The sequence below is a fragment of the Chrysemys picta genome, chromosome 4 (assembly GCF_011386835.1).
Source record: "Chrysemys picta bellii isolate R12L10 chromosome 4, ASM1138683v2, whole genome shotgun sequence".
Taxonomy (NCBI): domain Eukaryota; kingdom Metazoa; phylum Chordata; order Testudines; family Emydidae; genus Chrysemys; species Chrysemys picta.
Window position 1 is genome coordinate 20,048,703 of NC_088794.1, and position 18,420 is coordinate 20,067,122.

General features: G+C 42.8%; 1 protein-coding gene across 1 annotated transcript in view; it reads right to left on the minus strand.

Moving 5' to 3' along the window:
* NFASC (neurofascin) overlaps positions 1 to 18,420 on the minus strand; it is a 187,835-nt gene that overhangs the window by 17,272 nt on the left and 152,143 nt on the right. Inside the window, 3 exon segments of the mRNA XM_065591527.1 lie at positions 952 to 1,107; positions 3,693 to 3,809; positions 10,235 to 10,387. Of these exon segments, the coding sequence (XP_065447599.1) occupies positions 952 to 1,107; positions 3,693 to 3,809; positions 10,235 to 10,387 (426 nt within the window).

Consider the following 18,420-nt stretch of genomic DNA (forward strand, 5'->3'; position numbering starts at 1 on the left):
TTTCAAGGTCCTACATAAAGGTTGGTTATTGTTTGTTTTTCAAATAAATATTTAGGGCCAAATTTCAACAGGCATCACAGAGAGGTGCCTGCCACAAAATCCATGGCTGACCATGTTATCCCTATTATGGCTCTACCAAAACTCATGGAATGATAACACAGAGGTTTTAAATAAATGAGGCCTGATCCAACAACCATGGAAGTCAATAGGCGTCTTTCCATTAGCTTCAGTGGGCTCTGTATCAAGCCCATAATTAGCATTCTATAAAATGCAGTCAGGTGATAAACCTGGAAAATTGCTCATGCAATTGAACATGTCGTTCCCGGAGTACTATACCTGCCTTCTTATACATCTGTAAAGTCCTATGCACATACCCCTCTGTGACCATCTCTGTGGGCCTTCTACAAACATTACATTCCCCTGGCGTTATTCCTCATCCATATCTTGTCATGAATGTATGAACACCCATTACTGCAATAACCCAGGTATAAAGACACAGATGCTTTGCTGTGCCAGAACCACCACCACAAGAAGCAGCACACAAGTGAAAGTGCAAACACAGAGGCTGCAGTAACAACCAGGATCCTTTGCAGGAGTCTGTCTTAATGTTTTAAGCATAGCTGCGTGACAAGTGCATGATCTCTACCCTTATTGTAGGATTCCTTGTTTCAAATGGAGCTTGTTCCATTATTGGCCGCACCAGGGTTTTTGGTTTTCATAACTTGCAGTTGAGACAACGTTATCTGACCGTGGAAATTTTATTGCTTCTTGAGCCAGGGCTATAATAAGGGCAGAGAGGGCACAATGTCGGTGGAGTGAATGAAATTTGCTCCATGCATGGTCATGGCCAAGCCTCCCCAGCAAGAAGATACAGCACACAAGTGGTAAAGCTCAGGATGGAATGAAATATCTTGGAAAGGCATCACACAGTGGAGCTGGAACCCATCTCACCTGAGCTTGTCGTAAAGGTTATGTAAGAGTTTTCGCTGGGGCTAGACCATTTGGGAAAAACCCACAACTGGTACGTCATCCCGGGGGTCAGGTCAGCCAGCTGCACAGAGGAAGGGGTCTGAGCTTTAACAGGGATAGATCTCACTGTATTGTTACCTGAGAAACAGAAACCTCACATCAAAACCAGGCGGCAGGAAGCTCAGACATATTAGTGTCGACTGCATTATGCTACACCTCTCTGTGAAGCAGAAATAATATAATTTGATGGACCGGGGCCATAACATCTTAATGTCCTCAGTGTCTGTGATTACTGCCCATTTGGGAATATAGAAAATGCAGTGATACAGGTAAATGACAGTGCTTTAATAGCACCTCCGTTTGTTGCACTGAAAATGCCTTCGTAAACACCCAGGAGACCTCTCTCTATTGTTAGAACCCGGTGGAGCTCTTTTGTTAACCAGTCTTTAGGTTTGGGTGTCTGGGGGAATCAGAGCAGTGTATTCACAGAGGAGGGGTCTGGAATTTGTCTACCCCCGCTGATCTGATAAAGCCATTCTGCCCACTTACAGGGCATGGGGTTAGAGGCCGTCTCTCAAGCCTTTGAGAAGAAGGGGTTGATAGCAGCATCTTCACACCAGTTTTATTTGCAGGATGGAAATCTACATCTGTTCATGTTGGTTAATGAATCGCTGAGGATTGTAAGCATTTTCAAAGACTGGCTCAATGTGCATGATTGTGGCCCTGCTAGTGGTGGGCCCACATAGATCCTCTTGCAGGTTGGGAAGCTGCTTCTTCAGCTCAAATGGGCAGGGTCTTGTGCTGCTGATAGTCCCTAGTGCATGTGTAATAAACCCAATTCCGGCCATACACGAGGATTGAACCTGGGACCATGTGTGGGCCATATTTTATACCTTTAAATAAAATCTGCAGCACTCAGCAGAGAAAAGGGTATTTTTTTGCTTGGGGATTATAGAAAATTGGGACAACCTGTATCACAAATGAGTAAATGCCTACCGCTGTGGTGGTCTAGCAGGGGAAAGGGAATGCTACATAGAGGCTCAGCACTTGTGTCCAGTTTAAACTGAGGCAGGAGTTATGGAAAAGCCTGTTGGCTGCATGGCGAATACCACACTGTACCCTTGGCTTGAAACATATCAGGGTGCAGGTGATTTAAACGGGTAGGTGAGACTGTGTTAGCACAGAATGAACAGATTGGTGAAAGTCTGATAGCCCAAACTCAGACAGCCCTTCCCTCTAGGGGTGCTTGTGGTATATGCTGTAGCCAAGACGGTGGGAGGTGACAATTTTCAGTCTCTGTGTTAGATGCCTGGCACTAGTATAAAGAGGCGGGAAAGCTCTTTGAGTACCTTCTGACCAAAGACAGAAGGGGTATGGTTGCTCCAGTGACGAGGGAATCTGAAAGAATTAAATGGAAACCAGCACTACAGTTTGTCTGAGCAGTTCAACTCCACTGCGGTTTGCAAAAACTGAATAGGTGCAGTTTTCCAAGATACAGGAGCATCTTTAGACCCTTTTGGGGATCAACAATAAGAGGTCTCCTGGGGAGTTTTCCTGAAAGGCGATTTGGGAGGCATCGTCTAATGTTGTGAATATCCCAGATCCTGAAATCCTTACTCAGGCACAACTCCCATTGGAGCCTGTCCCGAGGAGGGACTTCTTCATCTGGCCTCATTTTAGGCACAAGCTGTATGTGTTTAAGATTTCTCTGCAGTGAAAGAGAGTACTAGGGATGGAAGAGACCAGCATCCGAAGCTCAGAGAAATGCTTTGCATTCTACTATGTTAAGAGCAAGCATCAGGGAGTTGAGAGCCTGATGAGTATTTCAAATTCTGGATAATGATGCAAAAGGGAAGACGATAAAGTAATTTCCTTAAATCAGTGCTGAGAATTGCAAATGTTGCTTTGCCTGCTAATTAAAGGTGTGGAAGCCTTACAGAGGGAACAGGTACTGTCCGGCAATCGAAGGGATTCTAAGTAGCATGTGAGTTCATCTCTAGAACAATGTTGTAAACAAAGTTGGATCACTGTCAAGAATCACAGACTGTTTAAATTCATACCAGACATTATGAAATGGTCGGGAAATAGCTGCAAACAGTGTTCATTACTATCTGCCTATTGACACCACAAAAGCAATATTTAAAAAAAAAACCACCCCCAAACTGCGACAGGTGCCAGCTTTGAATTTCCAGGCCAAGTAGAGCCCCGTAATTTTAAGAGACAACGAAATCTATTATATAGGAGTTACTGATCACAGATGATTCTGCCCTTTTCATTCAAAAGCAGGTACATTATTTTCGACCGTTGCACCATAGATTATCTATTAAAAGTATTCATTTTCCTCTCCTTAAGCATTTGTTCACAATTTGGTTGGTCTTTCTCTATAGCCCTTAATCTCATGACAAGCTGCAGCCTTTACAGCTTCCTTTGGACTCCCAAATGAGAGCCCTGTTAATTCAGAATGCATGGACCTGAACCTTCCATTGCAAGAAATGAAAGAAGAAGGTAATTGCATTTAGAAGAATGGCAAAACACACGATTCCAATGCATTCTTAGTGGCAAAGAGAATCCTTTGCATATTTCCCCCCATGAACAGGCTGGACAGCAGGTTTCAATACACTGCAGTCAATATGGCTTAAAAGGGCTCTTTGAAAACCTGAGACCTGACAGGATCTCTAATGGCATAACAGCCCTGCAGTATCTCCACGCGGTCTGATGCTTACTGGTGATATACTCAACCACAAAGTCAGTTCCAGCAGAAAAATTGTGGCTCCAGGTGATGTTTGCCCAGTTACTGTTAGTGAAAGCTTTTACGTTCCATATGGATGATCCATTCGTGGCTGGTGGACAGGTTAGAACAGGAGTTAGTACTTTGGATTATACACACATGGATCTTAACCTCACATCTGGGTTTGACAAACTATTTCAAAGTTATTAAGAATTACAAAAGTTAAAGCCCCTTGCATTAGTTGGTGGATATGCCCTCCTAGCTAAGTATGCTACAATGCTTAAGGCATGTTTTATTCGCTGGCAAATTCAGAACCTGGCAGGTTCTTAACTCTGAACCTTCAGCCTTATGGGTGAGTTTAAAATCAAGAGTGCATCACAGCTTGTGTATTCAGGTAACTCAGTTCTTAAATTCAGAGAGGCTCTGCCTTACACTATTGATAGACGAATGGCTGTATCATAACTCCTATGGTCTAGCTAAAAGAGTGCCTAACCCAAGGTGAGAGAAGCACGCGCTCACTACCACAATCTAGAGGAGGGACTGGGAAAGAACATTTCCCTGGTAATAGTCTACAAACTACACGTTGGATAATGCAATCAAGCTGTTCCTAGCAAAACCACAAGTGACTTTCAAGTTGAGCAATGTCAATATTACTTTGGAGAGTGAGTAAATACCTCTTTATGTTAAAGTAGAGCCAGTTACTGTATCTTGCACCTGCAAAGTGACTTGGGGATGTCAGGGGTGTGAAAAAACACACACCCCCACCCCCAAGCGCCGCAAGTTTCAGCGCTATAAAGCACCAGTGTACACAGTGCACCTTCCAGCGCTGGGAGCTACGCCCCTCATGCAGGTGATTTTTTTTTAGAGCTCTCTCCTAGTGCTCTGCTGCAACCACGCAAGCCACGTTAAAGCATTTCCCGTGGCAGCGCTTTAGCGTTGCCAGGGTACACTAGCCAGGGCCAGCTCCAGGCACCAGCTTAACAAGCAGGTGCTTGGGGCGGCCAAGGGAGAGGGGCGGCACCTGCGGCAATTCAGGAGTGGCAGGTCCCTCACTCCCTCTAGGAGCAAAGGACCTGCCGCTGAACTGCCGTCGCCGATTGCGGCTTTTTTTTTTTTTTTTTTTTCCCAATTGCCGCCTCCGATCGTGGCTTTTTTGTTTTGTTTTTTGCTTGGGGCGGCAGAAAAGCTGGAGCCGGCCCTGAGACTAGCCCTTAGCAGAAATTACATTGTGATGTTTACATGACACAGTTGCACAGACTTTGGTGTAGCAAAGTAAATGCTAGTGATTTCTGACTCAGTTCCTGTACTCAGCAGAAAAAAACTCATTCTTAAAAAATGGAAGATTTTTCCATAATATAAATGGATTGCAAAAGGGCATCTCTTTATCTGATTCTTCAGGGCCATGCAATCCCATTGGATGCACAATGTGCAGCCATGACAAATGGAGTAACTAGAGACTGCTGCAGGAACCCTACCCCAAGAAATCACAATCAAGGCCCCAAGTCTGTGAAGACTCCTACATGTTGTTAGCTTTATGTGTGTGGGTGTGTAGACCCATGGAAGTCAATGAGACTACTCATGTACCTTGGGGTTCAAGTGATATGCTGTCATAACTGTTACAATGCTGCATAGTGTTGCTAACTCCCATCATTTTATCATTTATTTATTTATTTAAAAAAAAGCCCAGTTGCTGTAGTCAGGTGATTGCAAGTGAGTTTCTTACCCTTCTTGTTGCCAAGAAAAGTTTGAAAACATGCACCGAGTGCAGCCTAAAGGTTCCAAAACCAAAAAGGCAAATGAAAAAGATCCCAAAATTTATTATTTAAATAAAATCCTCATGATTTGAGGTGTGGGGGGGAGAGGAGTCTCACGCAAGATTTTTGAACGGTTGGGACTGACAATTTTGGGAGCATAGCAAGTAAAATTTGGGCTTTGGCCAAGGAATAAGAGGATGGAGTCAACTGAGAGAACAGTTTTTCAACATGTTCCTGTTTCAGAACACAGCAGTTTCTATTGATTGCTACATAGTGAGATAAATTCAACCAGAGCATCAGTAACTAGTGAGGTTATTGGGGCAGCATAGGAGAGGATTGTTAATGCTTCAAGGATCATTGTGTGGGTGTGTTCTTGTACTGACGGTGGAGCATACTGGGCCCCATTTGTCTTATTGAATGACTTCCCAGAAGCAGAAGAATGTTGTAAAAGGCTTTAAATTTTTTTTTAATGTGAAGTTTCTGCATTTTCACAATTTTTCACTTTAAAATGGTTTGCATTCTGAGAATACAGCTTAAAATGTTCTCCAGTTTTGAATTTCATAATTCAAAATTCATTTCAGCTGAAAATCGATTCACTTAAAACAAAACAAAACAAAAACTTGCAAAAATGCTGATTCGGTCATTTTGTGGATACCTAACAAAAACCACATACTTTCAAATCATGAGATGATGGCCCAGAATTTGTTTCCCTCCTCTTAAAAAAGGTTGCATTATTTTGTCACGACACTGGTAATAAAATTAGTTGGGCTAACTGCATTAATACATGACCTCTCAGCTTATATTCTGGTGCATGGTTTGAGATGAACACTGCTGATTTCTTTAGCTTGTTGTGTTGGTATGAGTCTTTTTCAGTGTCGCCTTTTCTGTATTGTGGTAGTACATACTGCTTCTGTGATACTGCCTATTTTCAATTACTGAGAACATTTCTCATGTAGTAATTTGTCTGAGACCTTTCTGGTAGCAGATCCTTTTATCCTGCTTAGTTGTGGAAATCCTGCGTAGCAACACTAGGCAGCCGAGTCTCTTTGGCCTGGTCTGCATGAGAAAGTTGCATCTCTTCAACTTAAATTGGTGTATGAATTGATCTGGTTAAACTAGTCCAAACCCCTTATGGATGTTCTTACTTCAGTTTGAGTAGCTTATTGCAGTTTAGCTTAAACATGTTCCTAATCAATTTCAGCTCAACTGATATGTGGGTGAATAGACAGGGGTTTACGTTGGTTTAACATCTTGAGTTAAACTGGTGTAACTTTATCATGTAGACAAGGCATTTAGCTACTCTAGGAGCTAGAAAGAAGCATAGGTTCTGTCTGCATCTAGCAGCCCCAATAAAGAAGCCTCTTTATTTTCATTACTAATTAGGTTTCAGAATAGCAGCCGTGTTAGTCTGTATCCGCAAAAAGAAGAACAGGAGGACTTGTGGCACCTTAGAGACTAACAAATTTATTAGAGCATAAGCTTTCGTGGACTACAGCCCACTTCTTCGGATGCATATAGAATGGAACATATATTGAGGAGATATATATACACACATACAGAGAGCATAAACAGGTGGGAGTTGTCTTACCACCTCTGAGAGGCCAATTAATTAAGAGAAAAAAAACTTTTGAAGTGATAATCAAGCTAGCCGAGTACAGACAGACAGTTAGATAACAAGTGTGAGAATACTTACAAGGGGAAATAGATTCAATGTTTGTAATGGCTCAACCATTCCCAGTCCTTATTCAAACCGGCGTTGATTGTGTCTAGTTTGCATATCAATTCTAGCTCAGCAGTTTCTCGTTGGAGTCTGTTTTTGAAGTTTTTCTGTTGTAATATAGCCACCCGCAGGTCTGTCACTGAATGACCAGACAGGTTAAAGTGTTCTCCCACTGGTTTTTGAGTATTTTGATTCCTGATGTCAGATTTGTGTCCATTAATTCTTTTGCGTAGAGACTGTCCGGTTTGGCCAATGTACATGGCAGAGGGGCATTGCTGGCACATGATGGCATATATCACATTGGTAGATGTGCAGGTGAACGAGCCCCTGATGGTATGGCTGATGTGATTAGGTCCTATGATGATGTCACTGGAATAGATATGTGGACAGAGTTGACATCGGGGTTTGTTACAAGGATAGGTTCCTGGGTTAGTGGTTTTGTTCAGTGATGTGTGGTTGCTGGTGAGTATTTGCTTTAGGTTGGGGGGTTGTCTGTAAGCGAGGACAGGTCTGTCTCCCAAGATCTGTGAGAGTAAAGGATCATCTTTCAGGATAGGTTGTAGATCTCTGATGATGCGCTGGAGAGGTTTTAATTGGGGGCTGAAGGTGACAGCTAGTGGTGTTCTGTTATTTTCTTTGTTGGGCCTGTCTTGTAGGAGGTGACTTCTGGGTACTCGTCTGGCTCTGTCAATCTGTTTTTTCACTTCAGCAGGTGGGTATTGTAGTTTTAAGAATGCTTGATAGAGATCTTGTAGGTGCTTGTCTCTATCCGAGGGATTGGAGCAAATGCGGTTATATCTTAGAGCTTGGCTGTAGACAATGGATCGTGTGGTGTGTCCTGGATGGAAGCTGGAGGCATGTAGGTAAGTGTAGCGGTCAGTAGGTTTCCGGTATAGGGTGGTATTTATGTGACCATCGCTTATTAGCACAGTAGTGTCTACATGCCTCCAGCTTCCATCCAGGACACACCACACGATCCATTGTCTACAGCCAAGCTCTAAGATATAACCGCATTTGCTCCAATCCCTCGGATAGAGACAAGCACCTACAAGATCTCTATCAAGCATTCTTAAAACTACAATACCCACCTGCTGAAGTGAAAAAACAGATTGACAGAGCCAGACGAGTACCCAGAAGTCACCTCCTACAAGACAGGCCCAACAAAGAAAATAACAGAACACCACTAGCTGTCACCTTCAGCCCCCAATTAAAACCTCTCCAGCGCATCATCAGAGATCTACAACCTATCCTGAAAGATGATCCTTTACTCTCACAGATCTTGGGAGACAGACCTGTCCTCGCTTACAGACAACCCCCCAACCTAAAGCAAATACTCACCAGCAACCACACATCACTGAACAAAACCACTAACCCAGGAACCTATCCTTGTAACAAACCCCGATGTCAACTCTGTCCACATATCTATTCCAGTGACATCATCATAGGACCTAATCACATCAGCCATACCATCAGGGGCTCGTTCACCTGCACATCTACCAATGTGATATATGCCATCATGTGCCAGCAATGCCCCTCTGCCATGTACATTGGCCAAACCGGACAGTCTCTACGCAAAAGAATTAATGGACACAAATCTGACATCAGGAATCAAAATACTCAAAAACCAGTGGGAGAACACTTTAACCTGTCTGGTCATTCAGTGACAGACCTGCGGGTGGCTATATTACAACAGAAAAACTTCAAAAACAGACTCCAACGAGAAACTGCTGAGCTAGAATTGATATGCAAACTAGACACAATCAACGCCGGTTTGAATAAGGACTGGGAATGGTTGAGCCATTACAAACATTGAATCTATTTCCCCTTGTAAGTATTCTCACACTTGTTATCTAACTGTCTGTCTGTACTCGGCTAGCTTGATTATCACTTCAAAAGTTTTTTTTCTCTTAATTAATTGGCCTCTCAGAGGTGGTAAGACAACTCCCACCTGTTTATGCTCTCTGTATGTGTGTATATATATCTCCTCAATATATGTTCCATTCTATATGCATCCGAAGAAGTGGGCTGTAGTCCACGAAAGCTTATGCTCTAATAAATTTGTTAGTCTCTAAGGTGCCACAAGTCCTCCTGTTCTTCTTATTACTAATTAGTGTGATGTTTTTCTTCTATGAAGAGGAACAACATACACATGTGATTCTTACCTGTACAGTTGTCTACAGGAACTGCGTCTTAACTATGAACTATTTTGACTGTATTCGCTTCTGCCACAAGCTTAGTGCACTTTTTGGATTAGTGAATACAAATGATAATGTAGTGATTTATCTGTAAGTACCAGTCTATTTACCAGAGATGCAATTACTGTAACTTCTCTTTTAAAAAGCAACAGAGACCTCTCTCCATTTTCCCTGTCAATAGATTAAGGATATTTAGAATCCTGTTACATTAGAGAGTCTATCCCCATGTAAATGCAGGATGTAGTCCTCCCAGCAGAGACACGGGATAAATTGATCCTGGCCCAAAGATGGAATTTGTCTGCATCTTGCAATTTTAAATACTTCCCCAAATTTCCCATGGGCTATATATCTAGATTGTACTACAAAGAGAGTGGTAAGCATAAACCAAAAGAATCCCATGCACAATAATGGGTCTGCTACCTCAGTTGCTGTGCTTTACTTGAAGTGGAATTCTTTATAATAATAATAATAATAGAATCCCTTTTCTGAGATGGTAATAGAAGATTTAATAATACTTTGTGACCTTCTGTATTGTCTTCCACCTAATTATTTCAAATGTTTTGCATTTGTTAATTAAAATCACACCACTCCTGGGAGCGTGATATTATTCCCATTGTAAAGATGGACAAACTGAGGCACAGTGAGTTGGATTAGAACCCAAACGCCTGTAAACTAGTCCTGTGCTTTGACACCTATGTCCCATTTCCTCCGATTTCTTGCTAAGCCATCCCCAAAGCACTAAGAAGTCCCCCGCTTGTTGGGTTAAATTCCATCCTTGGCTTGTCGTTTAAACCTGAGTATGGACATGAAATAGGTGAAAGGCCCAGCTACAGTTAGGTGGGTTAGAGGAAATAGGAAAGCGTAGTACCAAAGTCCTGCTTAGTGGTGGCTGTCGGAGCACTCTCCGTAGTGGTTGTAGTGCTGGCGACGGTTGTAGTGGTTGTGGCAGCTGTGGTGGTGGTTGTGGCGATGGTTGTAGTGCTGGTTAGACTGACTGTAGTTGTAGGCAACGAGGTTGCAGCTGGGAGAGGGAAATGTAAAAACTGCAGTTTTAGAAGAGGTTATATCCTTAACTCTTGCCATCCCCAAAGGCTAAACGCACGCACGAGAGAGAAAGCAGAGTGGCGCGGCACGACACAGAGAAAAACAGGAGTTGGTGGGAGGGGGGAACAAACCGAACCATCTGAAATGAGAGAATGAAGCTTAGTTTTCATTTTCTTTCCAAGTGCACATTTTTAGCAACAGTCATGCACTTCAGCGCCAGCAGAGGCGGGTGTGTGGGGGTGCCTGGAATCTCTTGGATAAAGGGACACGCAAAAATTCTGTAGGTGAGTGAGAACAAACACGTGAAACGCAGCAGGAAGTGGGTGAGCTCAGGCCCCAAACAAATAGCCCCCAGTGTTGTTCTGGGCTGGCTGTTGGTTTTATTCCCTTTCCCATGCTTAACAACTTGCCTCTTTTTTCGGCTGCTCTGCCTTAAATCCCTACCACCACCTCTACTCATTAAACAGCAAGAACTGCCATCATTGGAATGACAGAAAAAAAAAAAGGTGACCTACTTATGTCCTCTTGGAAGATGAACAGAAGGGCCAGTTTCTGCTCCCCACTTTACACCCAATGTAACTGAGAAGAGACGTTAGCTCAGAGCAGTCAAGTCTCCTTTAAATAAGATTTAACTCTTAACAAAATATAATAATCCAGTTTGTCACAGACTAGGAAAGCAAAATTCAATTAGCGTAGCCCACCCCTGAACTAGACCAACAGCATTTCTGAGCTGACAGCATTCTGCCAGCAGACACTTTAACTGTTTCCATTCTAGCTCGTCTTAAAGATGCTGGAGCCTGTTGGGGCTGAAGAGGCATTTGTAGGATGGGGATGCAGCTTTCTGTTTTAATCTGGTGGGGGATGGCTTCAGCTTTGCCTCCCCTCACCTGCCTTTTCTATTTATTTATTTAAGATGAGGCTTGCATAGTCTAGGTTTTCTATAAACCCATTTCCCCCTCACTCCATCCAGATCCCCCTTTTGCTGTATTTCAGGAGAGAAAAGGGGATCTAGACAGATATAATGCACACACCCAGCAAGGAAGGATACACCCCATTCTCTCCTAGTCCCTCAGTGGTTGTGATGCAAATCTAAAGAATACTGAACCCTATCGACTGATGGTCCAGTAGGTGGAGAGTGGTGGTTTTTTTTCTGTGCTTTTTTCTCCACAGGCTGAGTTACGGTATTTAAGAAATCCTTTCACTTTTTGGATTTGTCTACACACTTTTGGGATAAATCAGGACCCTAATCCTCAAAAGATTTGAATGGGAGAATAGCAGCCAGTGCCTTTAGCTAGGTAGATGACCGTAGATGGTCCTTGTCAATAGGACTCACTGGGTGAAATCCTATGGCTTGTGTTGCGCAAGAGATCAGACAAGTTGATCACAATGGTCCCTTCTGGCCTTAAAATCTATTACCAAGGTAGATATGAGGGTTATTTTGCTATTTGGAGATGCTTGTCCAAATGCTTCTAGCTATGAATGAAGGTCAGGCCATGTGAAATATTTGCACCAGCACTGGCTAACCTAACCCTCAAAGGGTTATTGCCTTTGGCTAAATTTGGATTTGGTCTAAAATTAAACAGTAATTGTCAGAATAATTCATCAAAAATTTGCTTTGCGATCCCTGTACTGAAGTATCCTAGGTTTTTATAAAATTCTGCTTTGCTTATTCTTGTGATTTGGTGACATGCAATGCCTCTCCTGGTTATGAGTGAGAATTAGTAGAGGACCTATTTTAAATATGACCTTTATCCAAATAAAACCAACTTTAGGGGAGGAGTCTAAAAAGACAGCCCAGAACAAAACCAGGTCTTTGCCACTTCCTCGTTTTCACTTTACCTGGGTCTGCAGTTTGGCAGGTCTTGTGCCCAAGTAGACCCCAACTGATTTCAGAGGGGCTCCCTGAGGGCCCGACTGCAGAACTAAGGCATTATTTTGGTTCTTGAAAGAGATGCTTCTTTGCACATGACTCTGCTGTATTCCAGGGTCCCTCATTGCTTAAGAATCAGCATGTGCCTCAGTGGGCTTCCCAGAGACCCATAGAAGGGTTGTGTGCACATATTGTGTATCTTGTTGGTTTCAAAGCAGCTAGACCCAAAGAGTCCCACCCACAAAATATTTGTAAAACCAGAACATTTCCGGTGGTCCAAAAATTAGACTCTTAGAGCTCAGAGATGGAATAGAACCGTTAAATCTCTCAGTGCATCTCCCTGCCAATTTCCCCTTACGGCACGTCACTGAATAAATACCAAACAGACATTGAAAATCCCAGTAACCCACTCAAACAGAAAATGAAACTGTTGACAATATGGAAGCAAGACAGCATGGCTTCCCTTTTCACAATATCGTGTCAGCAACAGACCTTTAGCACTCAGATACAAACAGAATGACAGCCAGCGTCATGCACAAGCACAGCCATCGAAAGCCTCCTGCCACTCCCTTGTCAAAGGTTTGATTGATGTTGATGAAGAAGCAAGAATGCCAAACAACATGTGAGACAATCCAGAGAAAATACAGTGTGTCAGAAACAGAGCTCAAGTCAAAGAACCACAGAACTTGCTTGGTGTGTATGAGACACAGAATAACAAAGCCCTTTCTTATTTGATTAGGCCACCACAATACAAGTGCCTCTTTGAGAGGAGAGGACTGCTATCCTGCAGTTCTTCCTCTTAGCCAATTATAAGATCAGGGGTGTTTCTTATGCCCTGTGGCTATAAGGTACAAAAGCCTAGAAAAATTAACAGCGCTATCCCTGCAGATTCCTTGCATTTTTCTGAAGCTCAAGAGAACAGTGTGGCTACTGGCAATATTAACTCAATTGTCCCTAAAAGGACAACCTTCTGAATACAGAGTTTTGAACACACCCAATGAAAACATCCAGAGTAGGAACCAATATTAGCTAATGAATTCTCACAGCTTCCCTGTGAGGCACCCGTATCCCATTTTATTCAGGGGGAAATCAAGGCAGAAAGAAGTAACTTGCTCAAGGACAGAGGAGTCAGTGGCAAAGCTGGCATTAGAACTCGGAAGTTCCTGCCTCCCGGTCCTGCTTTCATACCACTAAAGTGTGCCTCCTGCTAAATTCTTAAAGGTCTATTTTGCACCCAATGCACTTCCAGGGATTTAGGGTCTGGTCCCCTCAATGCCCCTTTCTTGGTGCTTGGGTTACTGATCTTGTATGAATGGCTAACACTGTATTACGCTGGCTGATGTGTGTTTATTTACTAATCCTCACATTAGGCTATGATCCTCGTGTATTTAAAAAACAAACAGGTGGAGTGCAGTTATTAGAGTGCTCCTGCTGCTGGAGGTGTCCTTCACATTCCAGGGTGATGGTCTAGTTATTAACAGTCTGAGCTGTGCCTCTCAGCTTCGGCTGACAGTGATGACATGAAGTATTTGCCCCAAATCCGTGATAGCTCCATTGGAAACAATACCCCAGGGTAGTGCCATCACCTTGCATTATGCAACTGCCATAAAAGTCAGTGAGAGAGATTCAGGGTGTGTTTGCAGTGCTTACAAAAATGAATCATCATGTCAAGCCTGAGGCAGACTAGGGACAGGTAAATGCAGGATGCTTTGATCCTGAAACCCCATAGCTCAAAGGGACCCCAGATGGAGCTGTGAGAAAGAAGCAGGCTATCAGGCAGCAACCCCATGCTGCACCACTAAGATCAAAAGTGAGAGGAAGGCGAGAATCCAGCTGGAGGAGCTGGGAAGGAGAACACATCCCCAGGTTTGGGGGATTTAGCCTTAATCTGCCTGTGATAGGACCGACGATACAAAGCGAACACCTCATTTGGTTTTTAATATGAAATGAATCTTAAAGAATAGCTCAGCTGGTAATTTGGGAGGGAGGGGGAAAGGGGACATTTTCTGTCCTTTGAATTCTAGCCCTTAATGAGGACTGACTCCAGACTGAAGAAGGATAAAGGGTGACTTTGACAGAGAATCAGAGCTTCTCTGAATATCAGGAACATTAAAGACACTGTCAGGTGATGGGCAGACAGGGAGTGAGTCTGAAATGAGTGGCAAGGGGGCATTAAAAGCTACACTCAAGTATTAAACCTTTACAAGTGTCAGGCTCTTGGGGATCTGAAAACACTTTAACACTTTAACTAATCCTGTCCTGATTGAGAATATATCATTGTACCCAGTTGGCAGATACGTAAACGGAGCCACAGGGAAATTAAGAGTCCAGGGGTGGGATTTTTAGAAGCACCTAATTGATGTAGGAGCACAAGTCCCATTAACTTTCAAGGACCTTCCAATAGGACCCGTGTTCTTAAGTCACACAGGTGCTTTTGAAAACTCTACTATACATTTTAGCCAGCACAAAATTATGAAATTTGGCAGCTTACCTTATTTAGCCACCTATGTATGGTCCCAATTTGCAGGCTCAGTCAAGGATTTTAGCTACTAAGGCCAACAATTTCAAGTGGAGCCTCTGATGTTCAATGCCCAACGGGAGACACTTTAGGTCTGGCTTTCAAGTGCTGAGCATCGACTGCTCAGGTTAATGGGAACTGCAGGTTCTCTGAAATCAAAGGCCACTTTTGAAAAGTTTGCTGTGTAAGCTACTTAAATGGCAGGGCAAAATTGCACCCACCAAATCTGGAAGCCAACGTATGAAAATCTAGTGCTGATTTGCCCAAGTTCACACAGTAAATCAGGAATAAAACACAGGAGTCCCTCTAGTCCCCCATTTCCATTCCCCTTGCTCTAAACCATTAGACAACTCACTCTCCCTAAAACATGGGATTAATAATCTGTAAACCAGACCTGCAAAGTCACCTCACCCTCAACTCATCTGAGGACAAACTAGGCTCTGATCCAAATAGACCCTGAGTTTTGTGACCCAGGCTCTTTCTCTCTAAAGCCGTGCACTGCCACTTCCCTCTATGGATACTAAAGATGTGGTCAGAGGATGGAGTCCCAGGGGTGTGGCACAGTTGCTCAAGTAAAATAGATGGAAAATGCAGCAGACACACTGGCTGCTGGAGTTAATAGGCTAATTAATCCAAAGTAAACGAGAGAGAGACCGGTACATAATGGTTTCTTCATGGCACGCTGGCTCCACTTATGCTCTTTCTTGGAACCTGCATACGCTAATAAAACCCACCATTGTTTGCTCCCAGGATTATTCAGATCATCAGCAGGGATGGATCCTTGACAGGAGCCTGCACCCCATGTGACAAACCCATGTGAGGAGAAAGTTTGTCATTAGGCAGATGGGCCGTGTTCTGTGCTACAATCACCACACGAGAGTGGGTTTTATTTACGACTCCCCCAATCTTTGCCTCCTTTTGTGCTCCAGCACTAGGCTAGAGATTCATGGCTCCCTCCAACTCCACTGTGAATTCAAGTCATTTGAAAGCTGGGGGTGCAGTTCTGCATGTGCGGTGAAATATGACAAAACAATGCACACCCATATTGCTCTTTAATTATTTAGGGAAGCTTTTAATGTGATGTTAGGCTGTAATAACTGCTTTACCCCTGAGCATGTATATAGCATCAGTAGGCTTAGAGGGAGTTCATGAATTTTTTATGAATTTGGATGGATAGCCAAATGTATCGCCAAGAGATTTTTCTTTCCTCGTGATTTTTTTTTTTTTTTTTTGCAACAGGAGGAAATTGTACAAAGAAAAAGAATTATACTAATTTGTTCCAAATGTAATAACTCTAGAAGATTCAGAAGGACAATCAAGTGATGGGTTTGCATATTAGATTGCCAGATTGAATGGACTGCAAAAAAAAGAGAAGTCAGCAATTCTCCACAAGTGCTACATTTCTCTCAATGTCGAGTGTTAATGATGGCGTTCTCCCCAACCCCGCTCCTTTTATGGAGGAGAAAAAGGAGAAACCAACAAATATCAGCATTTAGCCATTTAAAATATAATCCTTCCAAGTAAAAGCTTCCAGTTCTAACCCGTACAATGTACAGACTGTGTTATATGGAGGAACAAAAATTATTTATGGTCCCAATCTTGTAAGACTGAAGCTTTGCTATTGACAATAGTGCAACAGAATCCAGCTCTATGTGACTTATCAAATATTTCCTTCCTTCATTGGGTAAATGAGACCCTTTGGGTTTTATAAAGTAAATCCTTTCCTTTTGCTTTGCCCATCTCTAGTTTTGGCTTGGTAATGAAATGTAAACCTCACAAGGTGAAATTTTTGGTTTTTGGTTTGATTTCATCAAATTTGTCTGATTTCCCATACACACTCACAACAAACATGAAAACTGGTGTGTTGGTCATCCCCCTCCCCCAATCCCACCCCAAAAGGACCATTTTTGAGCGAAAACAGCTTGAGATTAGTAGTAGTTAAAGACAAATTTCACTGTAACAGAGCACCTAAGGGACCTGCAAAATCCAGGTCGCTGAGCAGAGAGACAAGTCTTTAGAAGAAGGTCAAACAAAATTATACTAGAAACCTGTACTCGTTAGGAAGATAAAGAGCCTTCTAGGTCAAATGCAAATTAAATCAGGTGACTCCAACAATCTACTCCTTGCTAGCATGTAACTACTAATCGTACACTGGCGCAAGGTGGAGTGAAATTTTTAACTGATACAAAGGCAGGGATTTGTTCTAGTCAATCTTATGTATCACTACTAGTTACATTAGACTAAGGGACAAGTGGTCCGGTTACAGACCAGTATATCACAAACTGTTACGGAAAGAAACAAATACTGTTTGCCATTGAAAAGCCAGGAATGCAGTCTACAAGGAATCTGAGCTTAACAAGCACATCATTTCAATTACTAACATTTCTCCTCATTTCAGTTCAAACATAATCTTAGTGGCCATTTATTGCTTATATTGGGAGAATACAACCCAAACTCTGTCAGTCCCTTTGGTCAACGAGAGCTTGGAACACACTATTCAAATGGCAAGGCATTCCATCTAACTTCAGCAGTTTGAGAAATATGAACTGCTAAAATCACGATGAAACTGCTGGATGCAATAAGAAGAAAGATGAGATTGAAAGATTCGGCAGGATCCACCAAAGCTAGAAACGTTGGCCCTGGCCCAGACAGGAATTTTAGATCCCCGTGAACTATGTTAAACTAGGGTTGAAATGAGATGTTCCCTGTTTCATTGATGCTATGGAACTATATGGGAAAAGTTACGTATGTTTTATATTCAGTTCTTCAAAGCTCAAAGCAGACCAATCTGGTACCCTTTGTTTTAGGAAGTGACAATACAGTAAAAGAAAGAAAGGTCTGTAAGTAAGGGAAGTTTGCAAAATAATATTGATTAAACAAACACTGCTGTAACAAAATAGAGGGGGGAGGGGGACATCTGTGAAGTAGAAAAGCAGAACCTAAAATACACCATTTTGTGACTGAAAACAGGCCCTGTGTTTGCAGTCATCACACAGGCAAATCTCCCATTGAAATCCCATTTCCTTACAAGGAAAACCAAATGCCCCTATCCACTCCTTAGTGCTGTGTCCACGAAGATAAAGCATGGCTTCTTACAGATCCCTTTAGTGCATGCAAAAATGGGTGCTGTCATCTCAGATCAATAGCTCTTCATTGGCACAGGGCATTTGAGATGCATTTGCTGGCAGACATGATCCCACGTGCTGCTCAGCTGAATCGCCCAGGCTTGATCAGCCTGGCTGCAACAGCTTCTGCAAAAATCGGCTGAAAATGCCCTGCTCTGAAAAAGCCATTTCTCTGAAAGTTGCACGCCAGTGATGCTGTTGCATTTACAGAGGGGAAAACCCCTCATTTGTACCCCCAAAAAAGAAAAAGTTTCAGAAGTTATGCTTTGGCGTTTGCTATGTTGACACATTTTGGGTAGTTGGGGATTTAGGTTTCCTAGAAAGCAGGCAGAGACTCCCTTTCAAAAGAACATGGTTTCTCTGTATCTCAGTGTTGTTACGGAAATATGCAGTAGAGGGCAAAGCCAGCAAATAGCCTAACATGCAAACATGCATAGCTGCTGCACAAACATTATTATTAACCCTTTCAATGGAAGCCTGGGAAAGAGAGAACTATA